The sequence below is a fragment of the Panthera tigris genome, chromosome D1 (assembly GCF_018350195.1).
Source record: "Panthera tigris isolate Pti1 chromosome D1, P.tigris_Pti1_mat1.1, whole genome shotgun sequence".
In the NCBI taxonomy this organism is placed as follows: Eukaryota; Metazoa; Chordata; class Mammalia; order Carnivora; family Felidae; genus Panthera; species Panthera tigris.
Window position 1 is genome coordinate 73,799,969 of NC_056669.1, and position 22,216 is coordinate 73,822,184.

The window sequence follows — 22,216 nt, forward strand, 5'->3', positions numbered from 1 at the left end:
GGTACAAGTGCCCCTATGCATCAGTACTCCTGTATCCCTTGGATAAATTCCTAGCAGTGCTATTGCTGGGTCATAGGGTAGGTCTATTTTTAATTTTCTGAGGAACCTCCACACCGCTTTCCAGAGCGGCTGCACCAATTTGCATTCCCACCAACAGTGCAAGAGGGTTCCTGTTTCTCCACATCCTCTCCAGCATCTATAGTCCCCTGATTTCTTCATTTTGGCCACTCTGACTGGCGTGAGGTGGTATCTGAGTGTGGTTTTGATTTGTATTTCCCTGATAAGGAGCGACGTTGAACATCTTTTCATGTGCCTGTTGGCCATCCGGATGTCTTCTTTAGAGAAGTGTCTATTCATGTTTTCTGCCCATTTCTTCACTGGGTTATTTGTTTTTCGGGTGTGGAGTTTGATGAGCTCTTTATAGATTTTGGATACTAGCCCTTTGTCCGATGTGTCATTTGCAAATATCTTTTCCCATTCCGTTGGTTGCCTTTTAGTTTTGTTGGTTGTTTCCTTTGCTGTGCAGAAGCTTTTTATCTTCATAAGGTCCCAGTAATTCACTTTTGCTTTTAATTCCCTTGCCTTTGGGGATGTGCCGAGTAAGAGATTGCTACGGCTGAGGTCAGAGAGGTCTTTTCCTGCTTTCTCCTCTAAGGTTTTGATGGTTTCCTGTCTCACATTCAGGTCCTTTATCCATTTTGAGTTTATTTTTGTGAATGGTGTGAGAAAGTGGTCTAGTTTCAACCTTCTGCATGTTGCTGTCCAGTTCTCCCAGCACCATTTGTTAAAGAGACTGTCTTTTTTCCATTGGATGTTCTTTCCTGCTTTGTCAAAGATGAGTTGGCCATACGTTTGTGGGTCTAGTTCTGGGGTTTCTATTCTATTCCATTGGTCTATGTGTCTGTTTTTATGCCAATACCATGCTGTCTTGATGATGACAGCTTTGTAGTAGAGGCTAAAGTCTGGGATTGTGATGCCAAGGAGGTGGTGATATCTTAAAAGCTTCTTGCTTATAAGGAAGGAGTTCTCAGTAGGAATTGTTTAGTACTCTATTGGCAGAAATTTATTGTATAAACCTAGTAGGGAAACAGCAATGTTTTTGAAAATCACTGAATTATACCATAATACATAAGCTTTCACTACTATAATGTGATATTCACAAGGGCAAGCATCTTTATTTCATTTATTCTTGTATCCCAAGTCTAGCTAGAACAATGTCTAGTGTAATAGACACTTAGTAGCTGAATGAAAGAATAGAAGTCAATTGCATGTTAAAAGGGAGAAAGCACTGGATAACGAGTGCAGAGAGTGGATATTTTACCCACTTTCATTTTTATAAATATGGAAAATGTCCAGAGAGACTGAGTTAAAATATTTTTTAATAGACTTTGTTTTTAGACTTTATTTTTTAAAGAATAGTTTTCGAGTTACAGAAAGGTTGAAAAGATAGTACAGAGTTCTATCTTTATCTCACACCCAGTTATTAACATCATACTTTAGTATGTTACAAATGTATAAATGCTTTTGTAAAGGTATAATCATTGTCGTTAACTAAAGGCCATACATTACCCAGATTTCCTTAGTTTATATCTACTGTCCTATTTTCTGTTCTAGCATCCCATCCAGGATACATTACATTTAGTCATCATGTCTCCTTAGGCTCCCTTTGACTATGACAGTTTCTTAGACTTTGTTTTTGATGGCTGGCAGTTTTAAGGATTACCGGTCATGTATTTTGTAGAATGACCCTCTATTGAAATTTGTCTTGTTTTTTTTTTTTTTTTTTTTTTTTTTATGGTTAGACTGGGGTTATGGATTTTAGAGGGGAAAACACAGAGGCGAAGTGCGATTTTCATTATGTCATATCCAGGGTCCATACTGTCAATGTGATTTATCGTGGTTGATGTTGACCTCAGTCACCCAGCTGAGGTAGTGTTAGGTACTCTCTTTTCCCCCTTTCCACACTATGCTCTTTGGAAGGAAGTCTCTGTATTCAGCCCGCACTTAAAGAGTGGGAGTTATGCTCCCTCTGAGGGTGGAGTATCTCTATAAATTATTTGGAATTTCACATGGGAGATTTGTTTCTTCCACTCTATTAATTCATTTGTAGATATTAGTATGGATTCCTGGATTTTATTTTATGTTTTGGGTTATAATCCAATATGTCTTCATGGATGTTGTTTCTCAAATTGTTCAGCTTTGGCCACTGGAAGCTCATTCAGTTAGCTACTGTGCTCCTTTGACATATCTCATTGACATAGGGCTTTTGTTTTGTTTTAAGTACTTCCTTACTTTCTGGCACTTTCTTCATCTTGTATATTTTCTGTTCCAGGCCCAAAGCAGCCTTTTTTTCTAAGGATCTCTGGTTCCTGTTATTGGAGATGGGATTATGTAAATCAAGATGCTGGACATATAGTACATTTTAGAAGCTAGCTTTTCAGAGATAATTTTATCAATACTGTATAATTCTGCTACATACAATTCCAATCACTTTGAATAGTTCAAAGTATCCAGAAAGCATTGGCATCTCATTAAGCAACAATATTTTCCTTGTGATAGAGTTTAGACTTCTAGGCTAATCACTTATGATGTTTAAAATTTAAAGTGCTTGGCTTTGGATTTTTGTTATTTAGAATAAAGTAAAATATCCAACAATAAGTTGTAGATGTTTGATCATTTACTTCTCAGTACTAGCACAGTCATTTAAAAATTCTTTTTTAATTTTTATTTATTTTTGAGAGAGAGAGAGAGACAGACAGAGCATGAGCAGGGGAGGGGGAGAGAGAGAGGGAGACACAGAATCCAAAGCAGGCTCCAGGCTCTGAGCTGTCAGCACAGAGCCTGACACGGGGCTTGAACTCACAAACTGTAAGATCATGACCTGAGCCGAAGTTGGACACTTAACCGACTGAGCCACCCAGGCACCTCACACATTTTTTTTTCAGTGAAAATTTTAGTGTAAAGATAAAAGAATATGTAGTTATTTAAAACATTTTTCAAGAGGTAATACACTCATAAGGTTAAAAAATAAAGCTAATATAAACAGATATACATGGAGAAGCATGTTTTCATTAACCCTTTCCCTCTATGTCTGTTATAGGCATCCATTTAAATTAGTTTCTTGTGTATCTTCAAGTGTTTCTTTTGCAAATACAAATATGTTATATTCCCTTCTTTCTGACATATAAAGTAGCATGCTAGAAATATATAGTACTGATTGGTTTTTGCAGGTAATATTATCTGATTATAGAACTATAAACTTGTAGAGTTGGAAAGGGCCTTATATTTTAATCCATTTATTTTAAAAACTATTACTGAGCTCTTATGTGCTAGGTAGGTGTTAAGCACCAGAGTGCAGATGAATAAGCACTTCCTATTCTCAAGGAGCTCCTAATTAAAAAAAAAAAAATTATGTTTATTTATTTATTTTGAGGGAGACAGAAACAGCATGAGCAGGGGAGGGGCAGAGAGAGAGAGAGGAGAGAGAGAGAGAGAGAGAGAATGAATGAATCCCAAACCGGCTCTGCACCGTCAGTGCCCAATGCAGGGCTTGAACCCACAAAACTGTGAAGTCATGACCTGAGCCAAAACCAAGAGTCAGACGCTTAACCAACTGAGCCACCCAGGCACCCCAAGGAGCTCCTAGTTTGATGAGAAATTCCTTCTACAGAATCACCGCTTTATCACTGTACAGCCTCAGCTTAAGTTAAAGAGGTGTTCACTACCTTCAGAGACTCTTCTATTTATTAAACGGTTTCTGTTTTTTCCTAATTGTGAACTGAAACGTTCTTCTTTGTAACTTGTATCTCCTCTAGTTGGGGCTTTTGTATCCTGAGATGTTGAACATACTGCGTCTTCTTTGAGCCTAATATAAGATACACAGATGGCCAGTATAACAGTTTTCTTTCACTCTCCACTTAATCAGAAAGTTTACTCCCTCCCTGCTTTTGACTGATTTCTTTTAGGGCTTGAGTGATGAGCTTGCCTTTGTGGATGTTGATGAAGGCAAACTGATGGGTGGGACAGTGGATCTTCAACATGGTAGCCCTTTCATGAAAATGCCAAACAGTGTTTCTGGCAAAGGTTAATATCATAGTTAAATACTATAAATATTTGAATACTACATGAATAAATAAATTGGATCTTTATTTCCCTTTATGAAGACTTCCTCAGTTCTTACAAAGGTGATTGCTCCCTACTCTGTACACTCATAGCATCTTGTTCAGATTTCATTAGGTTTTACTTCATTTAGTTTCAAGGTTTCCTACAGCCCCCGAGTCCCTCTGAGCAGCAGTAACAGTGGTTATCATGATAGTTGTCATGAACTGATTGTCTATTTTGTGCCAGAGCTAAGCGTTTTATGCATATTATTTAATACCTACGACAGCTCTGTGAGGTTTTACAGATGATGCACCTGTGAACTGAAGTTAAATAAAATGGAGTAAGGATTTGAACCCAGTTCTGTTTGACTCAAAAACCTAAGTTCTTGACTACTGTATTTTATTTACTTGGCACCCATGAGATAATCATTTGAAAAAATACATGAACCAAGATCTCCCTGGCCTTTTCACACCACTTCTCTAAGTAAATATTATCATTTACCAGACTCATACACATTTTTATCTCTTATTCTATGAAGTACAAGAGGTATGTTAGGTTTTTAAAAATGTACAAGAAACATTGAAGTTTAGTAAAAACTTAGTGACATTTCTCTAAACTACAAGAGTGTTGTGGGCATTATAGATCCTAGGGAGCCCAGTCTTCAGTAAACACAGTGTGGTGATTGAGCCCTAACAGGAAATGTGTACCTAAATGTCAGATGTTTTCTTCCATAATGTATTTTCTATTCAAATCTTTCCCCAGATTACCTTGTCACTGTAAACTCCAACGTAGTGATTATCACAGCAGGTGCACGCCAGATAAAAGGAGGAGAAACACACCTTGATTTAGTCTAGCGAAATGTGTCCATTGTTTAAATGAATGATTCCCAGTATTATCCAATATAGTCACCGCTGCAAACTGATTATTGTTTCCAATCCAGGTCAGTTTTGTTTTGACTGAATGTTCAGTGAAGAATTTGTGTGTGTGTGTGTGTGGGGGGGGGGTGGGGTTAGGCTTGGTAACTTGGTAGAAAAATATATTTAAATTGGAAACTAGTGATATAACCAGAGTCTGTTCCAGTTTTGCTAATGTAACATGTATTTTGCACAGTTGTAATCAATGTATATGTACTATAATGAAGATTTCCTTAAACACTAGGATGTATGATTATATAATTTGCTTAATCATAATGACTTCTAAAGTTTACATTCTAAAGGCTTTCATATCTGAGTTGTTTCCAGATTATTGAGGGTGCAGAAGTGAAAGGAACACTATAGTTTACTGCCTGACTTTCCAAAATTGCACAACTCCTCACTGGTGCGTGAATAAAGTGGACAAATTCAAGATATATTTTGGAGATAAAATGTGCAGGATTGTGTGTAGTGAGGGACAGGGAGGAATAAAAACTGACTTCTAGATTTTTTCCTCAAGCAACTCATTGGATGGTGGCTCCATTTACCTGGGTTGGGATGCTTTCAAGGGGGTGGGAGTCAATGAGGGAAGTAGGAGAGGGTGTTGGGTTTAGGGGAGAAAAATCAAGACTTCCAGTTGGGACCTGTTAAATTTAAGATATCTAAAGACATTCAAGAAGAAATATCAAATAGGTAGCTAACTGAATCTGGAGCTCAGAAATCTAGGCTGAGATACTTAGGAAAATTACTGTCATTTGGAGTAGTCATTTGGAATAGTTTTTGTCTGTGGGTAGGCCAAAACTGAGTACCTAAGTTTATTCATTTAATTTTGATACTGAGGAAATGCTTTTAAAATTTTGTTTTATAATTTTATAAAATATTTACATGACTACAGGAAGTCTAGCTTCTATCTCTGTCCCCTTTTCCCTTTAGTCTCCACTTTAAAATTAGTAGCCATTAAAAATTGTTTATAGTTTTTTGTTTCTTTGTACACTTTTCTCCATCCTCTTCTTTAAGTTTAATACATCATGAAGATCACTCCATATTAGTATTTAGATGTGTCAGTTACTATAGCTTTGTGATAAGTTTTAAAATCAAGGAGGTATTAACTCCTCCAACTTTGTTATTTGCAAGATCGTTTTGGCTCTGGAGTCCTTTGCATTTCCACATAAATTTTATTTATTTATTTATTTATTTAATATAATTTATTGTCAAATCAGCTAACATACAGTGTGTAAAGTGTGCTCTTGGTTTGGGGGGTAGATTCTCGTGGTTCATTACTTACATACAACACCCAGTGCTCATCCCAACAAGTGCCCTCCTCAATGCCCATCACCTACCCACTCTCCCCTCTTCCCCAACCCCCATCAGCCCTTAGTTTGTTCTCTGTATTTAAGAGTCTCTTATGGTTTGCCTCCCTCCCTCTCTGTAACTATTTTTTTTTTCCCTTTGCCTTCCACCATGGTCTTCTGTTAAGTTTCTCAAAATCCACATATGAGTGAAAACATATTATCTGTCCTTCTCTGACTGACTTATTTCACTCAGTATAATACCCTCCAGAACCATCCACATTGCTGTAAATGGCAGGATTTCATTCTTTCTCATTGCCAAGTAGTATTCCCTTGTATATATAAACCACAATTTCTTTCTTTTTTTTTTTTAATTTTTTTTTAACGTTTATTTATTTTTGAGACAGAGAGAGACAGAGCATGAATGGGGGAGGGGCAGAGAGAGGGAGACACAGAATCTGAAACAGGCTCCAGGCTATGAGCTGTCAGCACCAGAGCCCGACGCGGGGCTCGAACTCACGGACCGCGAGATCATGACCTGAGCCGAACCCGGCCGCTCAACCAACTGAGCCACCCAGGCGCCCCCACAATTTCTTTATCCATTCATCAGTTGATGGACATTTAGGCTCTTTCCATAATTTGGCTGTTGTTGAAAGTGCTGCTGTAAACGTTGGGGTACAAGTGCCCCTATGCATCAGCACTCCTGTATCCCTTGGGTAAATTCCTAGCAGTGCTATTGCTGGGTCATAGGGTAGTTCTATTTTTAATTCTTTGAGGAACCTCCACACTGTTTTCCAGAGCGGCTGCACCAGTTTGCATTTCCACCAACAGTGCAGGAGGGTTCCCGTTTCTCCACACCCTCACCAGTATCTGTAGTTTCCTGAGTTGTTCATTTTAGCCACTCTGACTGGTGTGAGGTGGTATCTCAGTTACACATACATTTTAGAACCAGCTTGTCAATTTCTGCAAAAAAACTCTGCAGAGATTTCAACAATGAGTATGTTGAATCTGTAGACTAATTTTGGTAACATTTCCATCATGACAATAATAAGTCTGGTTGATGTCCATAGGATGTCTTCCTTCCCATTTATTTATTTAAACCTTCTCTTTTACTTTCAGCAATGTTTTATAGTTTTTGGTGTACAAATCTTCTACTTTTTTAGATTTTAGATTAGGTTATTAGATCTTAGATTCAGATCTTCTATATACAAGACCGTATTGTCTGTGAATATAGTTTTCTCTTTGTAATCAGAATGGCCTTTCTATTTTTTTCTTTCTTTCTTTCTTTCTTTCTTTCTTTCTTTCTTTCTCTCTCTCTTTCTTTCATAATTGCCTTGGCTAGGACCTCCAATACAGTACTGTGTAAGTGGTGAGAGTGGGCATCCTTATCTTATTTCCCAATTTAAGTGTAACGTTAGTTGTATGTTTTTCATAGATCCTCTTTGTTGTATTAGAGATGTCCCCTTCTGTTTTTAGTTTGTTGAGGATTTTTACCACGAATGGGTGTTGGGTTTTATCAAATGCTTTTTTTTGTGTCTCTTGAGACCACCTTTTTTTGGGGGTTTTACTTTATTCTATGAATGTATTGTACCAGTTGGGTTTTGGATGTTAAACCAATTCTGGGATAAATCTCCCTTAGTCATTATGTATAATCCATTTTATTGCTGATGGATTTGGTTTGGTAATATTTTGTTAAGGATGTTCACATTTATATTCTTGAGGGAAAATGTTTTTCCAGAGGGGTCTTCGTCTAACTTTGGGTAATAGTGTCCTCATAGAATAAGTAGTGAAGTGTTCCTTCATTTTCTGGAAGTTTGTGAAGGACTGGTATTGTTTGAATGTTTAGTAGAATTCCCTAGTGAAGGCACTTGGGCTGAGGCTTTGCTTTTGGGAAGATTACTGATTTGATTTAATCTCACATTTAAAAAAAAAATTTTTTTTTAACGTTTATTTATTTTTGAGACAGAGCATGAACAGGGGAGGGGCAGAGAGAGAGGGAGACACAGAATCGGAAGCAGGCTCCAGGCTCTGAGCCATCAGCCCAGAGCCCGACGCGGGGCTCGAACTCACGGACCGTGAGATCGTGACCTGAGCTGAAGTTGGACGCTTAACCAACTGAGCCACCCAGGCGCCCCTAATCTCACATTTTCTATTTGAGTAGGTTTCAGTAGTTTTTGCCTTTGTAGGAATTTACCTATTTATGTAAATTATCTAATTTGTTGGCTTATAGTTGTTCATAGTACTTCCAAACAGTCTTATTTCTCTAAGGTCAATAGCGATGGCTCCTTCTTTAATTCCTGATTTTAGTAATTTGATTCCTTCTCTCTTTTTTTTTTTTCTTGGTCAATCTAGCTTGGCTAGCCTAGGTTTTTCAATTTTGTTGATCTTTTCAAAGAACCCATTTTTGATGTCATTAATTTTCTCTATTGACTTTCTATTTTGTTTCATTTTTATTTCCATCCTAATCTTAATTATTTTTTTTCTTCTCTCTCCTTTGGGTTTAGCGTGCTCTTCTTTTTGGTTTTTAAGATAGGTTAGGTTAATGTTTTGAAATCTTTTTTGTTTTGTAGTGTGGATTAATGGGTATTGATGTCCCTTTAAGCCATGAAAAACTGCATCCCATAAATTTTGGTATATTTTTTGTTTCATTTGTCTCAAGTACTTTTAAACTGAAGATTTTTTTTTTTTCTTTTCTGAGGAGCAAGAGCTAAATTTTTTATTTCTTTTCTTGCATTTGAAGTATTCCTTGATGACACCTTTGGCCTGAGATTCTGTGCCATAGTCCTTAACTACCACACAATAGCAACCGGTCTCTTTACAGGGCTTTCCCACTGTCAGTTTTACAGAGGCCTACTCATTACCCTAGTTTAGCATCGTTGTCAACCTTAATTAGGTTAATCTGGTGTTCAGCACAAAGGAGCTCCACCAACTTGACATACATAGGCTCGTCACATTGGAGAAACACACAAAGATGGGCTTAGTGCTTCTCTAAGGCTTCAGCATCTTTATTATTAATTCCACATGCTAGGCCATTGTGGATGAGGGCGGTCCTCAGCGCCTCGTGTGAAACGGAATCAGTGCCTGCTATGCCTCCTGCAGCAGAGCCTTCCTGGGCCATGGCCGTGGGTCATAGGTGGAGGCAAGCCTTAAGCACACCCGAGCCTCCGCCTCTGTACAACTCGGCAGTGGGGGAAACAGCCTTTTTAAGGTTTTGTTTTGAACCACTCATTACTTAGGGGAATGTGGTGGTTAATTTTCAAATATTCGTGAATTTTTCAGATTTCCTTATATGTTGTTTACTTCTAATTTCTGTGCTGGCATGAGAATATACTTTGTATTTCAACTCTCTTAAATTTGTTGGGACTTATTTTGTGGCCTAGCATATGGCCTGTCATGAGAAAGATTCCATGTTCACTTGAGAATGTATATTCTGCATGTATATTCTGTGTCACTTATAAGGTTCTTATTGGTTGATAGTATTTGGTTGTTCAGGTCTTCTGTATCCTTGCTGATTATCTGAATAGCTCTATCCAGAATCAAGAGTGGGGTGTTGAAGTTTTCAATTTTATTACTGAATTTTTTACTTTTCCCTTCAGTTTTGTCAATTTTGCTTCATGTATTTTAGGTGCCTGTGTTTATAACTGTTATAACTTACTGATGAATTTATCTTTTTATTATTATAAAATATGTTTCTAGTAACCTAAAAAAATCGGTATAAATAGAACTACTTAGGTTCCCATTGGTATGGTGTGTAATTTTCCATCCTTTTACTTTCAACTTGTTTATATATGTTTTATTTATTAATTTGTTAATAATGTGTTATATTTGTTTCAGGTGCTATTTATCTCTTTAAATCTACAGTGTGTTTCTTCTACGGAGCAATATAATTAGATCTTGTTTTACCCAGTTTGAAAAACTCTGCATTTTGAATAGATTTAGTTTATTCACATTGAATATTGATGTTTTGGATTTATTTTGGCCATTTTTATATTTGCTTTATGTCTTTTATTTTGTTCCTTAGTTCCTCCTTTACTGACTTGTTTGCATTAAGGTGGTATTTTCTAAAGTACCATTTTAATTCCCTTCTTCATTTTTTCTTTTTTTTTTGAGAGAGTGTGCGAGAGTGTGCAGGGGAGGGGCAGAGAATCTTAAGCAGACTTCACACCCAGTGTGCAGTTCAATGTGGGGCTCGATCTCATCACCATGAGATCATGACCTGAGCTGAAATCAAGAGTTGTAACTGAGCACCCAGGCGCCCCATCCTTTATTCATTTTGAACTATGGTTTTTGAGTTGTTTTTTTTTTTTTTTTTAGTGGTTGTTCTTGGAGTTACAATATACAGTTTAACATACCGTGATCTACCTCACATTTTTGCATTTAATTCCAACAAAATACAGAAACTCTCCTCCATTATAGCATCAATCCCTCACTAACTTTTGTGCTATTTTGTGTCTATATATTACAAATCAACAAGACAGCGTTATAATTAGTTATATATATATATATAACCTTATGTCTTTTGTAGAAGCTAAGAGGAGAAAACTATACATCTGTAGTTTTTATATTAAGCTTTTTATTTCTAGTTTTTTAAAAATAATGATCAACTCTTCCTCTGCCCCTTGCTCACTTGCACATGCTCTCAAATAAGTAAGACTCTTTGTATGCATCAAACTGGTAAGAGATTTGATCAGAGTATTTCTCAAAATTTTTTATGGAGTGAACCTACTATGTTTCTGCACAAGGACTATGCAAAGTAGCAAAATACTGTTTCATAATATATTTCTATTGGGTAGCTACTGTTGGAATTGTGATACAGTTGGGAGTTGGAATAAAGAACCATGGTTTTTTCCCTCCGATAAAACATCAGATTTAGATAAATCTAAAAAATGTATAATTTTAGATAAGAACTTTTCTGACATTAACTTTTTCTTCTCAGTGGGTATCTTAACTTAGGTAGCTTGGAAGTTGAGTGCATTTCCCCAAAACCGTGTTATTGGGAATGACTGTAATCTGGACACTGCCCATTTCTGTATCTTGATTGGGCAGAGGCTTGGCATCCATTCTGAAAGCTGTCGTGGGTTGGTCTTTGGAGAGCATGGAGACTTGAGTGGTAAGCCTAAAAGCACCACTGAGCTGTGCATTCTCTGAAAGATATTTAGACTATGTTGATCATAGAGATAGTTCATCATAAAGTAAAATAGCTCCTGAGTGGGGGAAAAAGCACTTTTATTCCACTCTAGACCCTTTTAGTAGTGTATTTAAGCACATTTTTATAATAATCTACCAGAAAAACTCACAAATTTGAAAACAGAACATTACTACAATCCTATATATGGAAGATTAAAAGACTTTTTTTTTAAAGTTTATTTATTTTGAGAGAAAGCACACACCCGTGAGAGAGTGGGTGAGGGGCAAAGAGAGGGGAGAGAATCCCAAGCAGGCTCTGAGCTCTCCGTACAGAGCCTGACATGGGCCTCGATCTCCTGAACAGTGAGACCATGACCCGAGCTGGAACTGAGTCAGATGCTTAACTAACTGAGCCACCAAGGCACCCCAAGATTATAAGACTTTCTTAATACAGCACTAAGTAATATGATATAGTTTATATTTAACTTGGAACACTCTAGAAAGGTCAGTACTGTAATCCGAGTAACACGAATTCTTAATATTAAGAGAAAATTACAGAGGAGAGGTGCTGTGATGATAGTGTTTAGTTTTTTCTAAGAACCCTTGAAATCCATTAATATAAAACTTGGTTATATATAAATAATATAAATAATAATATAATATATAATATATATATAATAATATAAATAAATAATATAAATAATATAAAACTTGAAGTGATAAAAGTTAAAGCTTATCTCTAGTTGAAAGTTTAAAATTGTCACTTCCTTGTTTGGAGAATCTTCACTGAGATGATACAATTATGGGCTCTATCCCTGGAGATTTTAGTTTAGATTTGGAGCAGGATTAGACTCTGAATTTTTGATAGTTCTGTTGAACATTGCTATTTGAAAACCACTTGGAGGGCGCCTGGGTGGCTCAGTTGGTTAAGTGTCCAACTTCAGCTCAGGTCATGATCTCACAGTTCATGGGTTCAAGCCCCGTGTTGGGCTTTGTGCTGACAGCTCAGAGCTTGGAGCTTGCTTCAGATTCTGTCTCCCTCTCTCTCTGCTCCTCCCCAGTTGTACTCTCTGTCTCTAAAATAAACATTAAAAACAAAAACACTCGGCAGTTGTAACAGGTTTGCTAAGGTTTAAAAAACTATTGTTATATAATACCATGTAATAAAAGGACTTTTGATGTCTTTTTCTTAGTTCCTGTATGGAGTGGAGTGGGGTCCTTCTGAAGGATCTGAACTCAGATATAGGAACTGATAAAGATCCTGAGCAGTGGGAAAATGTCCAGAAAGTAGTAGTTGCCAGGTAAGACGTCAGTTTTGCATTTTCAGTATTTTGGAAGCTAGATGTGAGCCTGAATTCTGCCAGGGGGATGAGATTAGCTTAAGTATACATTGTTACATTTCCCATACTTTTCATTAGCACTTCTTTCATTTTTGTGTGATCATATTCACCAGATTAAAATTTTTTTAATTTTTACTCATTTTTGAGAAAGTGTGAGCAGGGGGGGGGGGGGGGCGGAGAGAGAGAAAATATGAGAATCCCAAGCAGACTCCTTGCAGTCGGCACGGAGCCTCATGTGGGGCTCGAACCCACAAGCTGTGAGATCATGACCTGAGCTGAAGTTGGACACTTAACCGACTGAGCCACCCACCCAGGTGCCCCACCAGATTATACATTCTTAAGTAGTCCAGGGCTGAGTCTGTCTTACTCATTGCTGAGCCTAACCCTAAACACAGTAGGCAATGACTTGTTGAATGACAATATATTCTTTTAAATTGTTATACAGTCTTCACTGTTAGTGGTAAAACTGATTTCATATTATTGTATCTGTATACTTATCCTCATGACTGTTTATCTTAACCAGCTGCTATAAGATATTTCTAGGGGAAATTATTGAAGGGAATATTTCAGTTTTGTGGCATTGTCATACCAGCTGCCATAAAATGGATGTTCAAATGACAATTATTTCTCCACAGTAGTTACAAGATGATTAAAAAGAAAGGGCAACACTCCCAAGAAGTATATCCTATCTGTAGCTGATTTAACAAAGTATTTTGAAGAATCTTAGGAGAGTGCATCCAGTTTCCACCATAAGTAAGGTAGGATGTGCATGCTTGAAAAATTATTTATCATTAACATAAAATAGGAATAAAAACATTGATGAGGGACAATTTTTTAAAAATATTTATTTTTGAGAGAGAGAGAGAGAGAGCATGCATGCACGGGGCAGAGACAGATGGAGACAGAGCCAAAGCAGGCTCTGGGCTGTCAGCACAGAGCCCTATGCGAGGCTCGAACTCACAAACCATGATAATGTGATCCGAGCCAAAGTCGGACACTTAACCGACTGAGCCACCCAGGTGCCCCAAGGGACAATTAAAGTCCCTTGTTGCTGCTGAAGAGGCAGAGAAAGGGGGATGGTGGTGGTACGGGAACTCATCTTTGTAGACTTCTGTCCTAGTATTTATTAGATTCAAGTACATAAAAGTGTTTTTTTGTATGTTTATACTGCTAACACTGGGAAACACTGTGGGTAGGTCTTGCTCCATTTTGAACTGCTCTCTAGAGTTCCAATTACGTCCAATGAAGAGGCGTAAGAAGGAAGCACTAGTCACAAAAGCATTAGCCGTTAGTCTCCTGGGGAAGGGGAAGTTGAGGCCTGGGTAAGACTCCTTTGCTAGTCTGAATGTGACAGGCTAAAGCAAAATGGAATTACATCACTGGGAATAACGTAATAGGTACTTTGAAGTGATTCCCTGATAAGAAGTGGTTTGGGGTATGGAGATAGGAAGAGGAGAGTTATTCCCAGCAAACATGGCAAGAGGCTGGGGCCTGTGTAGAAAGATGGCTGGTGAATCTGAACAGTAAATATGTCTAACCGCGTTTTAGATTGTTCTCTGTCCCACTGGTCTATTTTTCTGCCACAGTTCATACTAGAAAGCTGTTAAATTGTCATTCACCTGGCCGTTTCTCTGCTGTTTCTCATACTGCAGACCTTTATTAGAAGAAAGAAAGGAATAATTTTCAAGCCTTTACTTTCAGAGCCTCTATGGAATAAAAGAAGAAGTATTCCTTGTTGTTCCTTGTATCCTGGGAGAGAATGGTATTACAGATCTCACGAAGGTAAAGGTGACCCCTGAAGAGGAGTCTCGTTTGAAAAAGAGTACAGACACTCTTTGGGAAATTCAGAAGGAGCTCGAGCTTTCAAGTTACTTAAGGCTGCCATTCTGAAGTTATGGAAGAAGAGACCATGGTTATAGGATATGTATCAAACTTTCGAATAAACCTGAATTCCTAAAAGTGGAAAAAGGGAAAACAGTACTTCTCTGTTTAGCAGCTGGGTGTTGGAGGATAGTTTATGCAATTGCTACATGAGTGCAGTTCTGGCACACGCAAGCGTGTGTTTGCCATTTGGTCCAAAATGAATGAATGATGTGTGTTTACAGAAGTTCTGATTCTTTTGTCCTGGCTGGCTGATACCTATGTTCATTTATACTCTATAAAAAAAGCTACAACTTCCTCTACAATATAAAAATGAACATACACACAAAAATGCTAGTTCCAAAACTAATATTAAATCAAACCTTGATTTGACCTTGCTCGCTTTTATTCTGATAATTTTTACAAAAGATCGGAACTGTATAAACCCTTGAGGGATGACTGAGACCAAGGTGGGCATTCTTCTCTTGGGAGAAATATAGGGTAGGCTGCCTAGCTTCCTAAACATTTTAAAGCACTTGAAATTAGAGAAAATTCTATTTAGAAATTCTGTTCTATTTAAATTCCTGTTTCTGCAGGAAACAGCCCACTGGGTGGTCCCAACTTGGCTGTAGAATCACACACCAGGAAGACTGACTTCATGTGACAATAAAAGCAAGGAGGCACTCTACCTTCCTAAACTGTGGCCAGACCGTCTTGCCCAATTAACGTAACTCTCAGGTGTGTAGCATGCACTTGCCACTCTGTTCCTTTCTTCTTGGTGAGACCAGTTATGGTTTGGTTAGGCCTAGAAAGGAAACAGATCTAGGCAAGGACTGGTAGGAGGGTACCACATAGGACCTTTAACAGAAAAAGCCCCTTACATCCCTCAGTTTCAAATATTTCAAAAGTTAGATTTCCATATGGTATATTCCATATTAAATACAACTCACTTTGTAGATTACAGAATAAATAATGCTAAATTTTAACTTGATGGATATTATGCTTTGTTAGGATTTCATTGATTTTTCCTAAAAATGTTGAATAAAGAGAAAAATTATGCAACAAATTTTATTTAGCATAGTCAGTCCCAACATTCAGCACAAAAAGTTTACAGAGGATAGAAAGTGCATTAATAAAAGCCAGTCTTTACCAAAAGAAAACAGAAAATATATTATTGATTCAAAATATTTTACACTTGAATGATAAACTGCAATAACTTATTCTGGGCACCTACTGATAAGAGAAAGAAAGAGAAGAAAAGAACGCTTTAAGAAGAGCTCAATCTCCAGCTGATATCAGAGAAGTCAGTAGAGGTCACTGAGACCGGCAGTCTTTCTTGCTTTTTGCATTAGTGCCCTCAGCTGGAACTGTTTACGGGACAGAAGACGTACATGCTGGGAGGGGGAAAAAGTTTCAACAGTTTAGAACGGATTTGACCAAGGCAGGAAGTATCAGACAGTTTGTAACTTAGATGCGATCTAAGAACCCTAAACTTGTATCAACCGTCCTTTGGAACCAATATTTCATTACATGTAGCTTTTTTAAACTCGTTTTTAAACTAGATTGATGCTGGCAGGTTGTGCTATGAGATCCTGTAAAGGATTACTTCACAGGGAAGCATGACATTACAGGATCTGGCTCAGGAGTTTGAACTACATCTTGAGATTAACCAAGATACCAGGGAAACTGGAACTGCAATCCTAACAAAAGTTACAAAAAATGTTACGACCGCCTGCACTTGGCAAGAAGCAGGGGAATGAGCAGCATAAACCAGCTTTTGTCCAATGCCTAGCAACAGCATACCTCTCGGGCCTCTCTGCGTGCACCTTTCCCTAAGCTAGGCCGCCCAAGCAGGAACAGCACATGAAGGGAGAGAGGCCTCATCTTGGGTCTCTGATTTCTAGCCGGATATTCATGTGCTTGCACCAGATCCAAGACCGGTTTGGCCACTTAATCACAGCGAGAGAGGCAAGATCAGCAAGTGACCCAAGCAGCCAGCCAGCCCCGCGTGTACACTGAAGCAGCTGAATCAAATACCCTAAAAGAGGGCTGCTATTCTCCTAAAACCACACTCCCCGATCCAACAGAGAGCAGTAGCCAAGCTAACTCACTGGATCTTCACGTCTGTACGTTAGCATTAAGCCTAAAACAACCTTCATTCAGAAGGGTTCTGGTACGAGCAGGGCAGCCCAATACTTTGCAGGGCTGTTCCATCTGGGAAAACAGGTCTAAAATTAGGCAACTCTAAGAAAATTAACAGGGAAATATGAAAACAGAACCCAAAACGGGTGGGGTCATCAGTGATCTTATTTTAGATGGTGTATGACTTGAAAGAACCAATGGAAATCTGATTGTATCTGACCCACGCAGCACAGTGGAAAGACACAGGCAGGAATGACTACATTCAACTTGGTGTTGCCTTGGGGGATGGGAAGTACAGCCACTAGTCCACCTTTCTTCCCCTCCCAGGGGGATCCTCAGCCCTGTGTAGGTGACATCACACTGCTCACAGCCACAGATCTCACTTGCTCTCTTTGGGAACACAAGGGATTTTAACTTCCCCTACGGAGAAACCCTCCTGGTTTGTGGTTTTCAAGGTCAGTGCCTCTAAAGCATGAGTTCTGAGATCCTGGAAAGCAGAGTGAGGAAGACATACCTTCAGGAAGACATCCAGATCTATTACTCCCCGTCTCAAGGCTTCTCCCAGGTAAAAGATAGTGTCTTCAATAGCATTTTCTTCTGCATACAGATTTAGGATTTGTTTGTATAGTGGGGCTGTGGGAATGATAACTTCATCAATATCATTGTTTTCAGACTGACTTTCCATTTTCTCCAGAGCAGAACTGAGTTCTTCATCCTTCTTTCTCAAAAGTTCTATGTTTTTATCAACCTCAGCCTGAAAACAAAACAGTCCAAGTATGAGGACTTCATACGAATTGTACATAAGCATCTACCAGTCAAGCATCTACAACTCAACTCTACAGAAACAGCCTTGCGAAATAAAAAAAGCAATACTTAAACACGTGGTCGATTTTAATGTTTCAGATAACATATTGGCCAACGGTAGAGGAAAAGGTGTGATGTAATATGCCGAGTGAAGACGGAATAATGTTGAAAACACTACACTGAGCACATCCAGTGGCAGTGATAAGCTTGTCACTTATCCGTGACAGATGATGTTGCAAATTAAGCCATCACACAACGAATTTTCCAGCAGCAGGTTCCCTCCATGAAAATAAAGGACGTCTTTCTTCCAAATAAGTGGGCAGCTGCTACGGAGGAATAACTTGCCTCAGTCTACACGGAGGATGAACCCAAAGAACCCCACACACTTGAACTTTAGTTACAAGATACTGCTGGTGGTTGTGGGCTCCGAACTCGACCAGTCTCTACCCACAGTCTGCAGATCTCCTTCATGCCTTAGAACTCTCTCAAATTCTTATTTCCCGGTTAACTGTCCGGCATCATCAAGCACTGAAACAATCCTCCACTGAGTCAGAAGCTCATCTCTCAGGGTGAAGGTACAAGTAAAAATGCTCTAAATACCATCCACCTCCCCACTGCAAACACAGTCTTTTTTTTTTTTTTTTTTTTTTTGTTTATTTATTTTTGAGACAGAGAGAGACAGAGCAGGACCGGGGGAGGGGCAGAGAGAGAGGGAGACACAGAATCGGAAGCAGGCTCCAGGCTCTGAGCCATCAGCCCAGAGCCCGACGCGGGGCTCGAACTCACGGACCGCGAGATCGTGACCTGAGCTGAAGTCGGACGCTCAACCGACTGCGCCACCCAGGCGCCCCCACGGTCTCCATTTCTAACAAGCTATCCAGAAGCTATATTCAAATTCTTAACGACCAGAAAATCGTGTTAATTTTCTGAACTCGTACTAGACCCACAGTCCAGGGTAACCAAGGTGTACATGTCCAAAAATCACAAGTATTCAGTGAGTTACTTACTACTTCTTGATCTAAACGGGTGACCATCTCTTCCAGTTTCTGGTGACCTTTTTTCAGGTCTTCCTCTGTTCGTTTCAAGGCATTGAGCTCGGCCTGGGCGCGATCCATTTCCTCCTTCATTCGCCATCTCAGCTTGTCACTGACTGCTGAGATGAGAGAGGCTCGGATGGTGTCCTCACTGATGGTGCCATCCCTACTGGGACCTGCACAGGAAAAAGGCAGAAACCACTTGCTTATTTCCCAGGCACTTTGTACTCCTTTTGTGGGACAAAATGAGTTGACACTTTCAAAGTGGGAGGAAAGGACAAATGGGATAAATTTATGCCAAAGAAAAACACTTGATTCAGGTCAAGGGCATTCTCAGGTTTTGCTGCTAAGCTGAAGTAGAGAGGAACCCACCGTAGAGGCCAATAAGAAGACCGAGAACAGGCAGTTTCCTTGATGTAAGGGTAATAAGGCTTCCCTTCAAGACTTTTACTCCTTTACTCTTTACCGAAGGAATCGGAAAGAACAAATGAGCAAAAGAGAGTGATGTACAGAAAATCCAACAGCTGATAAATGTCCCTTCCCATATAATGTGTCTTCTATAATTTCCTTGCATATTTCATATCAAATAAACTTATCCCTGTGATACTTGCTTCAAAAGGTTCTCCTGGTAACAGAAGTATGTATTTTCTTCATGACTACCAGTGTCCTTCAATTGGGGTCCTGATTCAGCAAATGTGTACATGGTGTGGGTGGGGAATTACATTTATCTGTCACTGCCTATAGTGAATAAAAACTGATTACAGACTAGTTTACAAAGTATCACTTCTACTTTGAGCTGAAAATTTTTGGAGACAATTAGTTACACCCATGGGGGGGGGGGAACGACCCCACCCCTTTAGTCCGTTTGAAAAATGTATCCAAACTCTTACCATTCATGTTCCCACATCATAGGCCTGTTCCTAGTACCAAAAAGGTGCACTGTTTCTAAAATGAAATTGAGCTTTCCAAACGATAGGCAGCCAGCTCCACACGGGCTCTTCGGTGTCCTGTCTGTCCACAGTTCTTGATGTTCCATAAGCTGGTCGGTCACCCTACTCTTTAATTAGTAAAGCTGTCTTCCTACAGAAGGTGGTTCATACCAGGTTACCCTGAATGTTTTTCCGGCTTTTTGCAAATAACATTGGGACATTCTCTGATTTCATAGGTTTTGAAAGGAAGAGTCTAAGTCTAAAGTCTAAGTCTAAAAGTCTAAGTTCTGCTTTTCTTTCTTTTTTTATTTCCACCACAGAAGACCTGTTTTTTCCTGACTTGGGTTTTCTTCTTCTTGTGAGGGAAAATGAGTATAGACAGTGTCTCCATGGCCAGGTTTTCCTAGGAGTGTCCTTCATCCACTTGTCCTGAGGACACAGCTTGCACACAGTGAGAGGGAGAGCCCAGGATCAGACCCGCAGTGTGCACTCCTTCTCACTCCAAGGACCTCCCCTCTTCCCTGCTAGAAACCTCTTGCTGAGGACAGCCCAGACGGTATCCATCTTACAGGGTTCACAGAGAGGCAAGAGGCAGGTAATACTTTCTGGTTGATTATTAACATACACATCCGTAAGGTACGTACTTTCCAGAATTCATTTCTCATTTTACAAGAGTATTTCAGCTTATTTTGTATTCCTGAAAAGCAAAAGTGTTAACTCGGGTAACTTGTGCTTTGGAATTCAGAATGGCAAAACAAGAGGGCAACCACATTTCCCCTATGAAGACTGAGCTCTTGTTTTCCACATCCCTGGCCTCTTAATACCTAACTTTTCCGAAGATTCTTGTCGATTTACCAACTACTGCACCACCTCTGGGCTCATTTCCCTAATTTTTTCTTGCTGTTTTCCTGTCTGACCGCCTCTGTATTCGCATCTTCCCCTACAGAGACCAGGATGACTTGAGCAACTTTCTCCCATTCACTAATTCATGTCTCCATCCATTCCTTCTTGCACCTTTGACCTCTCTTTCTTCCTGTGAGCAGCTCCCCTCAGCCCTGACTTCTTGCCCATCTCTCAGTCTCGTGGGCAGGCTCTCTGCTGAGGCGGCCTCTCTCACATTCTGTCAGACCACCAGGCCTCCTAACTCCAAAGGCCTCACCTGCCAAACACAACCTGATCCAAATCCTCAATCTTTCTGACTCTTAACGCTCTAGCCGCCTTTTATCATCTTGCCACAACGGCAAAAAATCCTCAGGACATCTTCAAAGGACTGAAACCATCAGATGGGAGTTCTCCACTCTTCTCCCACTCTCCTTTGAAACAAGAATCCTCACCCCTTTAACTATGGAACTATGGTTTGACTCCTCACTGTTCAGAAGCACTACCTTCCCTTTTACAGGAAGACAACTTGTGTTCCTCTAGATCTTTCCAAAAGACCACATGCTTTTATGCTTTCATCTGTTCTTCCTCCTAATCTGATTAGTCTAAGCACAGTGACTTTTTTTTCCACTCTGCTCTTGGCTAAGGAAAGGTCTGTTTATTCACCTCTCTTCCTAGCCCAGAGCCGTGGACAATCTTTGCAATGCTATTCTCTCTAGTTCTTTCCTCTGAGTTCAAGGCCAGTCTTATCCAGCATCACTCTAATCCATACACATACTCAAGGGGAGGTGATATTACTCCTCTAAGAAGATGAAAGCTGGTTCTTAGAAAGTGAAAACCTCTTGTTCTTTTTATGTATAGAGTGGAGATATACATACAGTACGTAAACAGATATATAGTATAATATACAGTATTAACAGTTCACAGAAGGGATGATTAAGGGAAAAAATGTCTAAAAAGGCTCCCGAGGAGGATAATGAAGAAAGAAAGGTTAACACTGCTGTAATCCATCTGTGTGATTCTTGCTTTTCTACCAGATATTTTTCCGGCCTTGTCACCATGTCCCAACCTCCTCCCCCAAATTATGGTCTACATTTGTTACAACACTTAAATTATACTGATCACAACCTATGAAAGGCAAACTTCCTGAAGGCCTTGCACATGCTCTACTTACTTCCCTGCTGGATGATTCTGCTTTTTTCCATAGCCAGCCCTACCTCTTTCATTAACAAACTCTCAAGTCATTCTAACTAACAAAAACAGTTTCATGTTCTTAAATATCAGATCCCATCTTCTACCATTAAATATGGTTAAGACTAACCCCCACTAGGTGCACCTGGGTGGCTCAGTCGGTTAAGCATCCAACTTCAGCTCAGGTCATGAACTTGTGGCTCGTGGGTTCGAGCCCCGTGTTGGGCTCTGTGCTGACAGCTCAGAGACTGGATGGAGCCTGCTTCGGATTCTGTGTCTCCCTCTCTCTCTCTGTTCGTCCCCTACTTGCACTCTGTCTCTCTCGCTCCCAAAAATAAAGATTAAAAAGAAAAAAAGACTAACCTCCACTAATGATCTTCCCTCTATTCGACATAATTAATTCCCAATAATACTTCTTACTCTATTTATCAGTTTAAGAACATACTTTGAACTTTAAAAATACCCCAGAGTACAAAAAAGAGAAAGGTATATTTTAAAAACTTCCTGAAACTGGAATTTCAAGATGGGAAGGACAGTGTAGATCTCTGGAAAAGGAGGCACGTGCTAACCTAAATCTGGGCTGGGCCACCACCCGTTACAAACCAGGAA

General features: G+C 39.3%; 1 protein-coding gene and 1 pseudogene across 1 annotated transcript in view; both read right to left on the reverse strand.

Moving 5' to 3' along the window:
- Nucleotides 1-8,965: 8,965 nt before the first annotated feature.
- On the reverse strand, nt 8,966-9,419 carry LOC122231259 (annotated as a pseudogene).
- Nucleotides 9,420-15,682: 6,263 nt separating this feature from the next.
- Nucleotides 15,683-22,216, reverse strand: part of TSG101 (tumor susceptibility 101) — a 40,515-nt gene continuing 33,981 nt past the window's right edge. Inside the window, exons 8-10 of the mRNA XM_042957444.1 lie at nt 18,582-18,784; nt 17,285-17,524; nt 15,683-16,022 (exon numbers count right to left, since the gene is read on the reverse strand). Of these exons, the coding sequence (XP_042813378.1) occupies nt 15,933-16,022; nt 17,285-17,524; nt 18,582-18,784 (533 nt within the window). The 3' untranslated portion in view covers nt 15,683-15,932. The remainder of the gene's footprint in view (nt 16,023-17,284; nt 17,525-18,581; nt 18,785-22,216) is intronic.